At 40.3% G+C, this 18,131-nt stretch overlaps 1 protein-coding gene across 1 annotated transcript in view; it reads right to left on the bottom strand.

Annotated features, from left to right (window-relative positions):
* Nucleotides 1-18,131, bottom strand: part of slit3 (slit homolog 3 (Drosophila)) — a 232,868-nt gene that overhangs the window by 42,592 nt on the left and 172,145 nt on the right. Inside the window, exons 17-22 of the mRNA XM_086100527.1 lie at nt 14,375-14,518; nt 12,798-12,941; nt 8,070-8,233; nt 3,847-3,979; nt 1,533-1,601; nt 1,316-1,387 (exon numbers count right to left, since the gene is read on the bottom strand). Of these exons, the coding sequence (XP_085956653.1) occupies nt 1,316-1,387; nt 1,533-1,601; nt 3,847-3,979; nt 8,070-8,233; nt 12,798-12,941; nt 14,375-14,518 (726 nt within the window). The remainder of the gene's footprint in view (nt 1-1,315; nt 1,388-1,532; nt 1,602-3,846; nt 3,980-8,069; nt 8,234-12,797; nt 12,942-14,374; nt 14,519-18,131) is intronic.

The following is an 18,131-nucleotide window of genomic DNA, read 5'->3' as shown; positions in this document are numbered from 1 at the left end:
GATTTCTCGCATTTGTATTATGTACGGCGGCATTGCTGGGAGGATGGGACGTGCCCCAAAATAAAACAGAATGGCTTTCTATTGGGTAACGGCATGACATCTGTTCTCAGTATGCAACAAAAACCAAAAGGAACAGACCTTGTTGTTCCAAATACTGTACTTTTGAATGGGACTCAAGACTTTGTCGTGCGTCTGTCACGATAGAAATGGCCATCCCATTTCATGTCGATTGCTGAAAATGGTTCGCTTTAGTGCCGCCCATCTGGCTTGTATACCTGCTCCAAATGGGGTTCATTTCGACAAATCCTGTAGTCTGAGTTTATCAAAAAGCGCCGCAAAATAGTTGACTTCATTTGCAATTTCATTTATGGGCCCTTGAGACATTTTAATGCGTCCTGTTCCATTGACATGTCCATCCAATTTCATGTCGACTGGTGAAACTGCTGGGGTTTTTTTTCCTGTGCTAGTGCAGCTTCTCATTGTGGGCTTTTCAAAGTCAAATGTAGAAGGACAGCTTGTTCTCATCATATTTTTGTATGAGTTTGTACAAACAGCAATGCCCTATCTTTAGTAGAAAACTGGCTTATTTTCAGGGTTACTCGGAAAAGCTTTTCTAGAAAATGAATTTTTATCTGAAATTACATGCCTGGAAGCCGAACCTCCCAGCATAAACCACATTTGGGCTAAAATACGACCTTTTCAATGACATGTGTCCGCCATGTTTTTTTACTTGTGTTGCCATTTTTTCCTTATGCTTCGCTGCAGAGGTTTGCTCATGTGCACCGGCGCATTGGCGTTCAGTTCCAACACATTATGCTGCATTACGTTTCACAGAACTGTCAACTTAATTCTTGCGAGAACGGAAAGAAGCGATGGACTATCTCTTCCCCCTGCAGTGCAGTAAAGACACCCTTGAGCCGCACACTTAAATCACAGTCTGTTCCGTTGATGTTTTTCTGGGGGCTAACTGATGTAGTTGTTTGCACTGGGTGACTCCCTGGCGTGAACGAGCGTGACTGCACAAAACCGGATACGTTTCAAGGCTTGAAAACAAGCTAAAAATGCATAGTGTCACTCCAACCTTGTGGAGTGACCAGTGTCAATGGGCATGGAGTGTAAAATAAAATGTTTTAAATTACTTTTATGGAGCAATGCAAATGTAAAGGCAAGTCATTCTGTTCTGCCGAATTATAAACATGGATGCAACATTTTGGAGCAATCACATGTTTAAGAGTTTAACAAAGCGGTCAGCAATGGAAATCTGTCACTGCAATATGACCGCCTCACTGATTGTGGCCCCATGGGAATAACTTACAGCGTGGCCAGTTGAGTCATGTTGCTGAAGGTGTACGGCGGTACCGTGCTGATACTGTTGTTGCTCAGGTCTCTGTAGAGGCAAACATACAGTACATGTTTAAGACAGACGCGCGCACACACACAGACACACACACACACACACGACACTAGACACACACGCTTCCTCTACCACACGAGGATTTAGCAGACGAGGACAAGCGACCACGTGTACGTACACCAGTAACAGATGCTTCAGGGCCGCCAGCTCCTTGGGCAGAGTAGTCAGCATATTACCCTCCAGATAACTGCAAGGAGAGTACATGGTATATATATATATTTGAGAGGAAACACCGCTACAGAATATATGGGGAACAAAGTGAAACACGGCTCGTCTTGGTTTGCTATTGATATACTGTCAGGATCTGAGAAAACTACGAAAGAGAGACCATATCCACATTTTTTTAGTAAAATATATACAGTATATTTTTATAAACACTGTAAAGAAATATGTCAAAACATATTCAGATATAGTGCAAGCAAATTAAGTATATTACATAGTGTACATATTGTATTTCAAGAGGCGGGGCTTGTTGGTGTCGCATGTGCCATGAGCAAATTGACACATGCCAACTCGCATGTTTGGCTGAAACTATGAGTGAATATTCATTTAAAAAATGATATTCCCTTGTTTGCATATAACTGGACATAAAACTATGAAATGGGAACCATAGTGAAGAAGCAGCAACAAAATTGACAGATGAGGCATTTGAAAGAATTCAAATACACTGTGCTCAATACATAAATTTAGCACCTCTTTCCATCCATTCAGACGTACTTGTACCAAGGTTATTTTTTTTAAGGAAAACTCACAAAATAAAACACTGAAAGAAACTTTTTAATGCTTAACAAAAAATAAACCAGAAATGTAACTACACTTATCGCAAAAACATCCTTTGTTTTCATCTCGGTCAATTAGTATCATACTATAACCTTTCGGGGTTCATTTTAAATACGTAGATTTATTTCTGTCTTGCTGTACATCTATACAGGAGGAAGGTCATACATAGTCTGAGAATTGTTTACTTCATTACCCAATACCCACTGACCCATGTGTGTGTGTGTGTGTGTGCATGCGTGTGTGTGTGTATAGAGACTACAGACCTGGTGTGTTAACATTTTTTGTAAACTTCAACAGGGAATGGCGTTAAACAGCTTCAAGACTCTTTTGGTGATTTATTTCGGCTATTGCCAAACTGCTGCTTATTTTATTGTCAAGTTTGTGCTTGGAAGTCAAAGCAAAGAATGACGGAAGGATTTGCAAGTCGGGTCTCGTGTATCTTAAGAAAGATACAATCAAAGAGAAATAAGATTTGGGATGTTTAGCTTGTGGAGCAATGCTACAAAAACTGCACTTGAACGCATCTCAGTGAAGTTTTTACCTCGACACGAATGGAATAATGCAACATGCCTCACACACACACACGCATGCTTTGTGACATACTGCTCCCCCATCTTTCTCCTGGCTCAGAAGTAGGTCGAGTGGACACTATGATGGAGTGTCTTCTTGGGCCTAATCAATACCTAATCACTGTTATTGACCCCGAGGAGCGGGAGTCATTCCAGAGCTTGTGGAGCGGCGACAATGTCGTCGTTCAGCTTTAGTATGAGGGATATTCTCTCCACAAAAAAAAACAAATAAATAAATCTTCCGTACCATTTACCCTAGCTGCCAACGTTATTGCTCTTTTACTATTGCTGTGACTCTTAATTAAAAAGAAAAATAATAGATAAAATAGAATGTAGTCAGGTAGGAAGGATAGACTTAACAGCCTTAGCAGTGTTTAGGCAAAGTGTTTACACGACTGACCGTGGCTTCTGCACCTTTGGCATCGTAGCATTACAAAAAAAAAAATCATTTTATCAGTCGTTTTGGTCTGGATTAATTTTCATCAGTGGGGGTCAGTGCTCCACTGGATGAATTTGGTTAATCTATTTTAGATTTTCCTGTTCAACATAAAATTTGTGGTGTGTGTTTACAACGTGTTTAAGTAAGTTTCAATGTGATTCTGGCACGTATCACTGTAGTTTATCCATTTTCTAATGTGCTTATCCTCATGAGGGTCGCGGGCGTGCTGGAGCCTATCCCAGCTGTCTTCAGGCAGTAGGTGGGGGACAACCTGAACTGGTTGCCAGCCAATCGCAGACTGTGATTAATATTGATGAGAAATCTTTGAATAAATAACACCGATAAATGTTAAGATGCAAATGGCATATGGCAATTAAGTCATGGGCTGATGGGGCACTTATGATTGAGCCTTATGAACACTGCTTGGCAACAACTGTCCACCCCCCAAAAAATGTTTTTTGTTGCTCGTTAACATTGCGACATTTTATCATGACTCACAAATAACGAGTGAATAAATTCCACGGCCTTGCTTTTACGTAAGTGGTTGGTTCCCAACTATTTTATTGATTATAAGAAATCCATTGGTCTAAATATTTTGGATTTTATGTGTGGCTGCTTGGCAGGAAAGTGTGCACCAGACTCACAGTTCCGTGGCGTCCTTGGGAATGCCCTTGGGCAGCGAGTGCAGCCCTCTGTTGCTGCATCGCACCACGCTGTCTGAGCATGTGCAAACATCAGGGCAGCCAGATGCAGGAAGGCAGCCGTTGTCGTCGCCACCTGAAAGACAGAGCACGGGGGTTGGTCAGAGAGAGCGAGCGGGAGCGAGAGAGAGAGATAGCAGAACGTTTTTCATTCTCTCTTTTTTTTTTATTTGCAATTTGGGAGTTTGGTGCATTGCTCAACAAGAATTCTTCCCCCAACAAGCACTATCAATCTGAGTCAATGCTGCCTTTATCCATTATGGTGGGACGATGGTGTTTGAGGCTAATTGTGCATACTTAGCAGGTAGATAAATGGGCAACATTAGCACGTTTTTAGCATGACAAGAGCTGGTATTATCTTGACAACTCTTGCAGCCATAGTTTAACTTTAGCTCTTTAAAAAAGGATGAACTATAAATAAAGGATTGTCTTATCTTAGGCTTCGGGCGTTGAAAGAAAACAAAGGGGAGTTTTTCCCATTTTATGATTCGAATTGCGCATGTGGATGCCAATCTTATCTGAGCGTTCCAACATATGCAGTGGATATGTAAAAATCCTTTTCCAGTTAATAAAAGTTCACCAGTGCAATAAACGTTTGTGTTTTATTCATCTGCATCATGCATTTACTGTATGGGTGTTTATTTGAAGGAGGTGTCTAATTGAATGATGAATTAATGACCCTCTAACCCTGAGAAATCCTTAGTACTCAATTGTGGGGCTAAAGCATGTTATTCCCCATTTCAGTTTTCCAGATTTTCTGGGTGTGGATAAATCAATGTCTCGTGATACACTTCGTTGTCTGACGTGAGTCCCTTCTCCCCGCCTTTCATTTGCATTACTGGTTATTTGGCGACGTGCAGTTCGTTGGCGTGCGAGCGAGCTATGCCTACACCATTTTTAAGACATTTGAGCTTTGTGATTTTTTTTCTTCCAGAGGGGCTATTTGCAAGCATACATTTGTCCAAGTTGTTCATCTGAGCCTATTTGTATTGTTATTCTCTCTGATTTTGTATGTAAGCGCTTTGTTCCCGCTGCAGCTGTTGTAAAAGCGCTATATAAATCAGCATGTATTGTATTGTATTGTATTTTGTGCCTTTTCTTCACACTGCTGCCACAAATTAATCTCACAGAGTGGGATCAATAAAGTCTTATCTAACCTCAGATGAACAGAGGCTGATAAGACAACACTTAAAATCAACAAGGACTGTGTGACAAGGACGTATTCCCCCCGCCCCCACTCCCACCCCCCACATATATACAGTATACAAATAAAAACACTTGAGAGGTGTGCTAGCTAGTACAGATGTAACACTTGAAAATCCAAGCTAAGTATGCTTATATACACATGGTCACAACCCCCCCCCCCCAAAAACATATGGCTTGTTGTACAGACCTCGCGCACTGAAGAGTTAGAAATGATCACAGCCCAAAGCATTGTTCTTGGCTGAGAAAGGCTTTCATTTCCTCGTATGACACACAAACACACACTCACACAATGTGCTAACGTTGCGCTGCTTGTCACATTATGGGAACACTTGAACTGTGCTTCGAATAGAGTGAAAGCCAACAGAGTTAAAACCATAATGAAGGATAATGAGGAGGACCCACCGAGCCAATAACAACGCAATTTGAGTTTCTGTGCGTGTGTGTGTGTGTGTGTGTGTGTGTGTAAATGGACACTCAAAATAGGTTTATATTTCGTGGTCGTGCTTTTTGCGTATTGTGATGTCACTGCCAGGCAAGATTTTGCAGTTTGTAATGAAATTCAAGCAGCACACCTCCTTAAATTGCACAAAGTTTGGACAGGAGCTGACTGTGGTTTAGAAACACAAGCTAATTGGCCACTTACAGAGATTAAGAGTCCAATACGGTCAAAACAATTGTGTAATCTACTCAGATGGTTGACTGTTTGGATTCAATGAGTGCTTCACCCCATCAAAAGGGGTCGGAAAATGTTTTTCGTTTCTCCCTTGTGAACGGTGGTCTCTTAGGGGTACATTTCCAGTTATAGGTAGTTTCATGGATATTCAATAGCTTCCTTTTACATCTCTTTGACGAGTATTCACGAGCTGGTATCAGATTCTCATGGTATGATAAGCTTGAGCGGTTTCACAGAATCACGGTACTGCAATTACACATTAAAAACTGAGCTATTGTTAGTTAAATGTAGAATATTTGGTACATTAGTAAATGTAGAAATAAAAACTTTTTCTGAATAAAATCAAAAAGTAGTACACCGGTAAAATTATTTTTTATTTTTTCAGAGCAAGCTCAGCTTCTCTGCTTTATTAAATAACATCACAGTATAAACGAGCTCAAGTTAGCCTGACTCTGAAGAAAGGCAAAAGTATTTATTGTGGACATGCTAACTTTCATAGCTGATTCATTTCAAGATAGTGTTCTATCAATACATTCCTTAAAATATTAATGTTAACTTGAATTTGGGAAAAAAACGTTTCCCAGAAAAAATCCACGAAAGCCGAACCACCAATACTCAGAGGGTCCACTGGATTGCCTCCTCCAGCAGCCATTCTTCAGAAGCACTTTTTGCATGATTATCCTTCTACCAAACCACTGTACTCAAAAAAATTCCCAAAAGTGGTGACTTTTTCAACAACGGGAAGTCGTAGGGCTCATTGACAGCTCGTTGGCAATATGTGACTCTGTCTGCACTGATGACTCCCCAAAACACGCACATGCACGCACACACATTTACACATCAAGTCCACCCACGGACTAAAATACAAGTGTTAGAACGTGTATTAAACCTCTTCAATAGCATTTATATGACTTCATATTGTCAAATCTTACACCAACTTTTTATCAGTGCCAAACCAGCAAACGACTTTCCAAGACGATCTTTCATAAAAGTTTGCAGCGCGGGAAATTATCAGAAGAGTGAAAATCAATTCCAAGTAAGTTTGGACGAAGAGAAAGGCATCAGCGCAGCATCAAACTTGGCGACCAAAGCGAGCAGCCTTGGTGGCGATTGGAAGGCATTGTCGTGGTAACGGCAGCGTCAGAGCGGGAACCACAGAGTGACGACATGATGTCATTGGGGGCGTCTGGCCAGCGGTTAGCATTCGCACTGGCCTCACAATACCCTGCCGAGGATGTGGAGCGTGCTTATGAGCTGCCGCGTTTCCAAAATAACAACGCGACCGACGAGCCAGATCGCGTAAGACGCAAGGACTCGAAACACAGACGTGAGCATCTGGATGCTTGGTTAAGCGTTGACGTAATGAGCACTGAACCGCGACCCAGTTTATTCAAGTAGAGTACTCATCCAGAGACGCATTGGTACAACATGACAATGTGAAGAATTACATCCTGATCATTTCAATTTCCTTTCCTCTCAGGAGAATTTAATCCTTTTTTTTTTTTTTTTTAATGCTACGCTCAACACTGCTGGGAAGTCAGAAACATCCTTACTGGAGGATTACGATGCCCAACCTCAAAATGATCCAATTTAGGGACAACCACGATATAGTATTCGTTTTGCTTGTGAATTACTCATCTGACCGTCAGCAGTCTTGGCAACAAACATAGTTTTTCTTTTTCTTTCTTTTTTTTTTAGTGGCAGTTTTGATCATTTTAAAAAATGTTGCGTGAAAACTTCATGCACTGATAATATATCAACACACTCATATATCATGTAACCAATAAATGCAGATATTGGAGATGGTGCCTGCGGCCACTGACGTTTTTTGACGTCAGATGGATGACTTTACCCACTATTTGTTCTAGTCGGAACTTGGACTTTGAGCGATGTTCCAATCGATATTTCCAACTCCCCGTGTATCATTAGTCTATTTTATTTGTTTTAATTTATCCATAGCTACGACCGCCCATATGTGCTTGCAAGATGTGCAAGAGCACAGCCTCAGATGATCCATGTAAGCTTTAGTTTTTGTGGACAGTCATGTTGTTGAGATGCTTAATTGTCTGGTGATGAAGATTGATAAGCCTCTGGAGGGGTCTTGACCCCCGGTGGGCGTCGCCTAGCAGTGGTAACCCTTAATCCCTTACATAAAATATTAAATTCTTGTTCACTGAACGTTTGAGAAGATGTGAGCATATCAATATAGTAATGTGGTAGAATGCTTAGGATTATGTTCTAATGGGCCAAAAACAAAACATGTCCATCCCACAGCTCATCGCATTACCATCGCAGGTGAAGTCGGGATTGGCCACGTCCTGGATGGGGATCTCCTTGAGGAAGGCGGGCCTCTGACAGCGAGGGTTTCCACTCACCACTCTGGTCTTCTTCAACCACTGACCCAGCCAGGCCAAGTGACAGTCGCACACATACGGGTTGGACAGGAGGTTACTGCCAAAAGACACACAAACAGAACATAAGCAGAGCATACGCAGACTGAATTTGTTGGGACTTGCTGTTTTCCATCTCTCGTCTACGCTTTGGCTTAGCTGGAGTCATCTCGTTTTTTGAGAGAATGAGGGTACTGTTGGCCACAGTTAGAACAGACTTTGTTTCAGGGCAGATTGTGGGTAATAAAGAAATGGGACTGCAGAAAGTGGAGACCATTGAGTATAACACTGCGGTGTCCAGAGTGAATGTAAGACATATCAGCTCAACAAATAAGCGCCCTTTATAGTATTGGGACAACCAGGTGCTAGAAATATTTCCTGTGTATCAGCGAAAGTTGAATCAAGGCAACCGGACCCTTCATCGGTTTTGCGTTCAAAACAAATCTTTGCTGCACTGACGAGACATGACAAAGACGAACAGAAGGGACACCACAAGCAAGCAAGAGCAAGCGTTTCTCAGTTGCTTAGAACCAGCAGAATTTCAATGTTGACTTTACAACACTGCTAACTACACATTCGGTCATAAATTGAAAAACATTCAAATGGAAGTGCGTGGTGGTGGTGGTGGTCGGGGGGCTAAGAGGAAGTCAAAGAGACGGGAGAAAAAGGTTATCATTCATTTTTTAATTCATTTTGTGAACTAAATGAGATACAAAGAGTTAGAGATAAGCAGGCCAGGCGAGCCAAACAGCAAAAGAAGCAAAAGAAAAGAAGGTTATCGTATTCATCGCATTCTTCTTTTTCGATGACTTCTCATCGCTTTTTATTGCCTTTCTGACAGCTCATGCGATATTTATGTTGAGGAATATTAAACCTGAGGGGTAAGGAGGAGGAGCAAGGGTTTGGCAGCTGGCATCACTTTCCCAGACAAAAGTTCATCTTGAAAAATGACGGGTCAGGGCTTCTGGTTCGCTCTGGCTCCGTTTGTAATGCGGCTTCGGGGACATTTGCTACCATGGTTACAGTAATAAACAGGCCACGGATTTTCTCGTAACACTGCTGTGTTGAAAAATGAATTATTACCTTTACTTAAATACTGTTTTTATATTTAAAAAAACTAATATTCTCTTAAAATAATAGCCTAACTAAAACTTTCACTAAAAGTACTATACTTTTTTTTTTTTGGCTCAAACATTTTCTTAGGCTGCTGGCCATCTTTGCTAAAATAATAATAAATAAAAGTTAAGATAATTTAATTCTGCACATGAACTTAAACGATTAATATAACATAGATTTCCGGTAAAAAAACAAAAAAACAATGATGTCAATTTTTGTCATTAAAAAAAACAAACAAATGGGATGTCGGCGTTCCATACATCTCATCAATGTAAAACAACACCCCCCCCCCCCCCCCCGCTCCCAAAATGTGCATGCTTTTCAAAGGACAGCGCTGAAATGATATAATACAGGAACTTTATAATCGGTCTTTGGTTAATATTTTTTGTTTTCTGACAAAAAAAAGAAAAGAAAAGAAAAAAAAGACTTGGGCCATTATTTTAAGGAGATGACAATGTTATAAAATGCTATTTTCTTTCTTTAAATTTTTTTTGATGTCTTTAAGTTTTTATGAGCCTTGAACTGATTCATGGCATTTCCATTCATTTTAAAAGCCGTTTTCCAAACAACACAAGACCCCATGCAGACTTTCAAATTCTGGCCAGGACAGAACAGCAATTCACGTAATAATTCTTTGTGTGTCACAAAGTTAAAAGGATGCTTCTACCACATCGGAAGTCCAGTCATTTTTTTCATTTCCTCGCAATGAATTGACCTCTGTGTGTGGCGACCCCACCTCAGCCAAATCCCTTCCTTCCCCTTTTCGATGTGTTAATCTTTTAATTAAACCCACACACTCTACTGGGAAACAAGAGGTAGGTGTGAAAGGGTGTGCGGGTTGGTGGAGAGGGAGCCTAAAAAAAAATAATAAATAAAAATACACATGGCGGATAAGGAAATGAGCAAACAGGCTTTCTCCAAGAATTTCCCCTCGTTTCTTTCATGGCACACAATGCATGCACCAATTAAAACTGAATGCTAAGTGATAACTGATGACTGATGCAAGGCGAAAACCCCCAAAAGATTACGGTTATTTTCGTAAATACCTACTGTCATCAAATTAATCAACTGCAAACTCATGTGTATAGCTATAGAATCTTACAATATGTGTCACATGAACCTTTGACCGCAAACAGATTGTCATGGAGACATGCAAAAACATGATTAGTAATCCCAACAAACTGGACAAGCACAACATAGCAGAGTGATCCCGTGAGTGTTAAAGGCATCCATCCTACATAATTTAAGATCCTATTTAATACTTTTATTGTTTAATATACCGTATTTTCCGCACTAAAAGGCGCACTGGATTTTTAGGCGCACCTTCAATGAATGGACTATTTTAAAAAAAAAATCATATATTGCACGTACTGGACTAAAAGGCACAATCTACAATGCATCCACTAGATGGAGCCACCGCCCTTCATTTGACTCGAGAGGCATTCATGACCGCCTCCAAAAAACGTAAATTAACGATTACTTCAATGAAACGACCAAAATCGAAAATACAGTAATGCATCAAAACAGAAAATCACAAAATAAATTCTATAGCCCTCCGACAGAATTTATTCTGGCATTTCCTTGAGCGACGGTCCAACAGAACGATCAGATGTCAGTAAATTGTCGGAAACTGGACTGTCTCAGCAGTGTTTGTTATTTACTCCTTTGTTGTGTACTGTATTCACAAACGAGGAAATCACATAACAAATTCTGTAGGGGGGGCTAGAGAATTTATTTTGTGATTTCCTCGCTTGATTTTCTGTTTTGATGCATTATTTTCCATTTTCGTCGTTTCAATGAAGGAATCATTAATTTACGTTTTTCCGAGGCGGTCACGAACGCCTCTCGAGTAGAAGGAAGAAGCATAGGCACGGAGACGGACAGACGTAACTGTATTAGTTGAGACTGTGAAAAACATTTGTTTAAAAAAACAACAACACCACAGCTCTCCTTTTTCGGAGCTGCAACAAAAACTTATTTAATAAAGCAGCGACACAGTTCATTGACCCAACAGCAAGTTATAACATTGTAAGCATGTCTCCAGGAAGGAGCCATCTTGGGGTCGACATATTTCCGTAATGACCATACACAAGGCATACCGGATTTTAAGGTGTGCCGTGAGCTTTTAAGAAAATTGAAGACTTTTCGGTGCGCCTTACAGTGCGTAAAATACGGTATTCAGTCCGCACCCTTGACTTAATGCCAGAGACTTATGTGCGTCATTTGGTGCTGCTATTTTAGTTAGCAACACGTTCACAGCATTTAGGTCTTGTAATGTCCAAAAATTCTGCGGTGAGAATTCATTTTCCAGTTTCAGAGTAGGCCTTAAAATTACTATTTTGTGACTACAAACCATTTATCTTTTGGGACCAATCGATGAAAGTGACGTACAGTAACGGACAGAACATTTAAATGCGCTTCCACAAGATGGCAGATTAACCTGACATGTCATTGTGTAAGCGCAACCAAGTTGCAGCAGAAATCCCACTTTATCCAGATTCTGAGTGAAAGGCAAAGACGGCTATTTGGAATTCACTTCTGTTTCAGCCATTCGATGGAAAATATTGTTTTACAGCTCAATTTTATGCAGCAATGTGTATTTGTCCAACCTTCCTGTCAAAACTTGACTCCAACAAAGAATGAGATAGAACTTTGAATCGACGTTGACGAGTATACGAGCTCTTCTTGTTTTGAGGGGAGGATAGACTTTTATATTGCGGTATGTGTTCACAGTAAAAAAATAAAGATAAACTTTTGAGGTTTTACGAGGCTAATATAATACATTATTTACAACCTTCACATGTACAGTTGGTGGTCGGAAGACGGAAGACAAGCAGTACTGGCATGTAATTCACTCCCTCATAAACGCAACAGGGAATGTGGCTGATAAAACAACGAGCCTTTGGATCAGTATATGCTAGAACAACCAAGAAAATCAATGTCTGTGCATATCAGTTCTTAACAATGTTGTCAAAAATCTCAGTCCAATTGGACAGACAAAAACAATGTTGACAAAACATAACAAACATGCACACCAATTGATTGACCGTACGAGTTCCTGGTTGAAAATAGTAAGACCCTTGAAAACTATTCTTTGGCTTTTGGATGGTTTTAGAATTTGATATATGTAATGTCGGCTGGATGAATTAAAGGAGACATTACATATTTTTCCAATTACAAAACAGTTCACAGGGTTCTTAATAAAACACTGAGACCTCATTGATTCCCAACAATTGTGACATTGGAAATGATGCAATTTCCCTGAGTGGTTGGTATGTTATTTACAAACAAGATTCTAATGTTAATATTTGTTCAGCAATTTATGCCAGTGATGTATAGTGACATGCAGAACAATTAAATGCTCTTTCACTCAATGGCAGAATGCACAATCAACCACCTTTTGTGGGCACGTTTTGGGATATTTTCATTTGGCGTGTGATCTTTCAAATATAAAATATGTGCTTGTGACACTGCCCTTAACCACAAACACAAAAACAAACCCGACTTACATTGTGGAGAGGGAGTGCAGGGTGGCGAAGGCTCCCGGGGCGATGCTGGCGATCCGGTTGTCGTACAGCGAGAGCAGACGCACCGAGCTCAGGCCCGTAAATGTCGTGTTGTCAATGCAGCTGATCTGGTTGCTCCGCAGCATTCTGGAATGCGGGTAATAAATTGTACAAATAAATCACTTTATGTCACTCATCTCCCGAATCTACATGAAAAACAGGTTGCAAACCAGGCAATGTAATTTGTTGGGAAAATATTTGCACTGGAAGATTAGTACCTCCACATATGCATTATGAAGTATTTATAGCAACACACGGCTGTCAATTGGAGGATTTAGTTACAATGACAAAACTTATATTAATATAGTGTATTGCAGGTGTTGCCTGTCAAACACTAACTTAATGCCAAACATGTTCTCATGTTTATACTCCTCTGTCAAAACCAAACATAAGTTTTAAACAGGGCTTTGTCAAAAGAGCTCTTGCAATGTGTGTCTTGGATTGAAAATGCCTGCTTTGAGTGGGTAAACTTCAAAATGGCGCCGCGAGAGTGGCTGCCTTTCCATCAGCTCCTATATTTTGTTGTTCTACTTCTTCCTTTCATAACTTTGCTGCTGTGAATTGGGAATTTCTCCATTGCGAGACTAATAAAGGTTTTCGTATCGTAAAAAGAAAAATTTATATATAAATAGCACAATATGATCTGACCGGTCCCCAAAGGACAACCGCAACGGAGTCTGCCCTGAGACATCAGCCATGGTCGTCTTGGGAGTCACATGGGCTGCAGCTAATCAAGTTAGTTAGCAAACTGCGGGGGGGGGGGGGGGGGGGGCTAAACGAGTTAGCTTGGCTATTACTGTAGCATGGAGCCGCTTAACATGAGACAGAGACGGTTTTCATGCCATTAGCGAGTCATTAGTCCGAATATATATAAATGATAGCATTAGCTCATCTTTACCACTCATGTACAGACGACATTAGCTAGGCTCATAATTTAGGGCGCTATCATGTAACACCCTAATTGGACACTAGCCAGTTTAGCGTGGGTGGCTAAATGAGTCTCACACTATCAGTTACTATCACAAATCAAAAAGGCATTTTGGCTGTAAAAGCACGAACACACACACACACACACACGCACACACACACACACACACACACACACACACACACACAGACACACACACACACACACAGACACACTAACGAAGTTCACATCAACCCAAGTTAACTCATGTGTTCCATTGTTATTTCCAAATCCAGAACTACTCACTCTTCATGTGGACTTGGGACAGAGCCCTACGACAAATAGCTAAACTCTGCAATTAAATAGCACAGGGTTTACTCTCAATGTTCAAATCATAGTATTTGGTATTCTACTGTATATCCTATAGATGCCACAAGATGGTGGCAAAGCAATATCTCTCTCAAAATAAAGCTCCTCAACTCACATAAACAAAGCACTACTTTTGTCTAGATGAAGCTTCTCAACTTACTTCAACATATTTCCTAAGCATTGAGATGTAAAATCAAAACAAAACAAAACAAAAAAGTCTGCTTAATGCAGGGGTTACACTTACAGAGTTTTCAATCCAGTGAGGCCTCGGAACATTCGTCCCTGGAGTCCTGTGAGCTTGTTGCCAGTCAGGAGAAGCTCCAGAACGCCCGACGATCCGTCGAAAGCTCCCTCGCGGATGTCCCGCAGCTTGTTGTTGCTCAGGTTGCTGAAACAAAGAAATCAGAATGAAAAAGTCTGCCTTAAAAATGACACTTCAGTGAGTGAACTGTTGACAGCATGTTCTACTATGAGAAAATAAAAAGAAAACGTTCACCAGTTAAATGCAGATTTTGATTTAAAAGAGACGTGATTTTTTTTTACCCAGAACTTCAAACAGCTCCACAACAGGAAAAACTGATATTTAAGACAGAAAAGAAAAACAAACCAAAAAAAAAAAAAAAGAAATTAGTATTACTTCAGCAAAATTATCTGCCAATAACATGAAGAAAATTTGACTTGGCAAGATTAATATCGTAGCAGTAGTAGTCGTAGTAGTAGTCATAGTAGTACTGTATTTTCCGGACTATAAATCACAGTTTTTTTCATAGTTTGGCCGGGGGGGGGGGGGGGGGGGGTGCGACTTATACTCAGGAGCGACTTGTGTGTGAAATAATTAACACATTCTATCATTTGACATGTTATTTTCACATTAAACCGCAAGAGGGGGCTCTAGGCCTGTGTTGATGCTTTCCACATTGACAAAAAAAAAAGAGAAAAAAACTATGATGACTCTGGCGTCGGTGAAGTAGAAAAGGAAGCACCGTCTCTTCTACTTCCGAAGTTCGCAGAGTTGCTTAAAAGTGACACCGAGGTTGACGATTTAATTGGATTTAGTGATTTGGAATGACACTGATGGTTTGGTAAACTTGTTAGCATGATCATTATGCTACAGTTATCTGAATAACTCACATTCTCAGTTCATTGTTTATGCGTCATGTAACGTTAGCATATCGTACTCTTATTCAGCCTGTTGTTTTATTTTTATTTGCCTTCAAAGATGACATGTCTGTTCTTGGTGTTGGATTTTATCACATAAATTTCCCCCCAAAATGCGACTTATACTCCAGTGCGACTTATGTATGTTTTTTTGTTATTATGCATTTTACGGCTGCTGCGACTTATAATCAGGAGTGACTTATAGTCCGGAAAATACGGTCGTAGTCTAGAATGTATGGTAGTATACCAATGACATGCTTATTAAAAAATAAATTAAACCAAGAATTCCAACATGCTTCCTCCACTGTAGAGTCAATACTGCGTATATTTTTGGTTGCCATGGCAACCAGGGGTGTAACTATTTTCTCAGCCCCCAGGCTACAAAACAACTACAGCAAAGGCATGGGTTGTATTTTCACTCATAGGTGCAGTACTTCATTAACAAGTGGATGGAAGTCCACTTGTCAATTAACATGCAGATTGGTGCATGTGGTGCAAGCACATTGCAAATTTCTCTCCTCAGATTGTGTAAGTGTACTTAAAGTTTTGTCTTTACCCGAGTTTTCTCTATTGCAGTTACACACCTCTTAACGTGTTTATGACATGCTTCCACCCAAAATGATGATTAATTACAACACACTTTCCGCACCTTCCACTTTGGGGCCCAAAGGAGAGTGCAATTTTTGTTACCATGGTAACATAAGGCAGAAGCATACACTTGTTGAGCCCAAAAATGAGTCTGTGTAAGCAAACCCCTATAATTACCGTAAAAAAACGGATTGCATTTTCACTCATTGGGGAACCACTTCATCACCAAGATGCGGAATTCCATTTGTCACTGAGTCAGTTCTTATTATAATTCTTGGACTGGATCTCATCAGATTGTCCAGGTGTTGCTCCTGTTGCGTCTCTACAACCTGAAGATTTCCTGTTCTGTCCTCACTATCATATGACAAGTGAAGACTATCTCTCTGCAAAAATTAAAAATGAAAAGCCACAGAGACAATAAGTCAAGATGATGCCTATCACGGCCCCTGCGGATGGTCGGGGGAAGCCGCGCATACTACCACTTATCGGCATCGTGGGAGAGGAAGAGGATGAGATGATGAACAGACGGAAAGAGTTGAGAGGAGCAAAATGGAAATGAGAGCACAGCCAATCTATATCGTCTGTGACACTGCTAGATGGTTAGCAATTTCCTCTCCAATAAATCAACCGTTGGATCTTTTTTATTATTATTTTTTTTTATCAACCCAATCTGCCTCTATCACACCGCACAGGCGCACTGACAAACACACGAGAGCAGGTTGTAGATAAAGTGCAGGTGTAAATCTGAATCGAAGGCCAATCCTCCATTTCCGTTTATTATTGGTTTCCTCCTCTCCATCTCTTCCTGGCTTCTTCTCCGCCTCTCGTCCATTTCCTCTTCCTGAACTCCTCTGCTCTTGGGTTTTCCATCACCATTTCCTTCCCCTGGTTTTTTCCCAAGCACCTATTTCATTGTTGAACTACTACATTGAGAACCCATCAAGCATGGCGGTGAGGTTGGCTATACATACATTGTACAGTATAATGCACATGAGCTATACCGTCTTTGTGGCTGGTGGACATAATGAGCAGTTAGTCACGCCCGTCTACGTTCCCCAATCCAATATGTCGCTTGGGCGAGCAAAGATAATGTGATGGAAAGCATACATTCGGTTGTATTTAAAAAAAAAAAAAAAGCACATTCGGAACTGTCGTTCCTCTATATTCCAATATGCATATAGCAATGGTGACAAGGGTGAAAACTGTGATTGTATGGATTTACGATGAAGTCGCTCACCAACTGTGCATACAAGGAGGAGCCTGTTTCTGTGGGAATTTTGTGGGCTTTCGCACAAAAAGCTTTGCAACATTGCAAGCAAGTTAAAATTGGTTGTTCATGTTTATGGTGTGATTCTAAGACCGACACAAGCGTATCAAAATGTCATATTTCCTGAAAAATACAGTCAGTAGCCACCAAACTACTACACTACTGCACATTACATCCACAATAATTCAAAAACAGCGATGCCTTGGAGATATGAATTTAATTTCATAACCTTGCGCATAAAACAAAACATTCAAATCCTTCCCATTTGAAATATATGGAAATGCGATTAATTCATTTTACACTCTCCCAAAAATAATGTGTTTTTTTCAATAAGAAAAAAAGCACCGTATTATAATGTACTTCATAAAAACATACAGCAATAGCTTAATTAAATGAAATATAAACAATTGAATGCAAGACTTGGCAACTGGGGTGGCAATATGCACTTATGCAGACAAATGAAAATAACACAACTACTCTAAGTGAAAAAATAAGTTGCACTATTATTAGTCATTTCATGCAAAAGATAAATATATGCCCATGAGTATTTTTAGATTGTCTGTCTATATGTGTTGCTGCATGGTTATGTTCAAGCCTAAAACACCACCACATACATTTGTTAGCCAGTCTACGGTGTTTCCCACTCTATGTTAGCATTAAGATAGCAGACTTAAAGTGAAAAAGCATGTGTTTGTTATGAATGCATAACGTAATTCAGCTTGATGTCTGCTCTTTGAAAAATTGCGCATACTCTGCCAAACTGCTTATGTTGAGTGGAATTCACTGGCACCATAAAGCAATTTTTTCCCTCTAATTTTTGCTAGCAAGTCGCAGCAAAATAATCATCCAAATGACGGCGTGCCCTTAGAAAACTCCTAAATTTAGTCACTCGTATCATACGGCACCACTGTGTTGTTATTAAATGAATAAATCTCTGACCGCGTCAGTCCCAACTAAATATTATAACTTTTGTGAAAGCACACATTTG

The sequence above is a fragment of the Hippocampus guttulatus genome, chromosome 2, assembly GCF_054856545.1.
Source record: "Hippocampus guttulatus isolate MCC_2025c chromosome 2, RoL_Hgut_1.0, whole genome shotgun sequence".
Taxonomy (NCBI): Eukaryota; Metazoa; Chordata; class Actinopteri; order Syngnathiformes; family Syngnathidae; genus Hippocampus; species Hippocampus guttulatus.
This window is presented reverse-complemented; position numbering and strand designations above follow the sequence as displayed.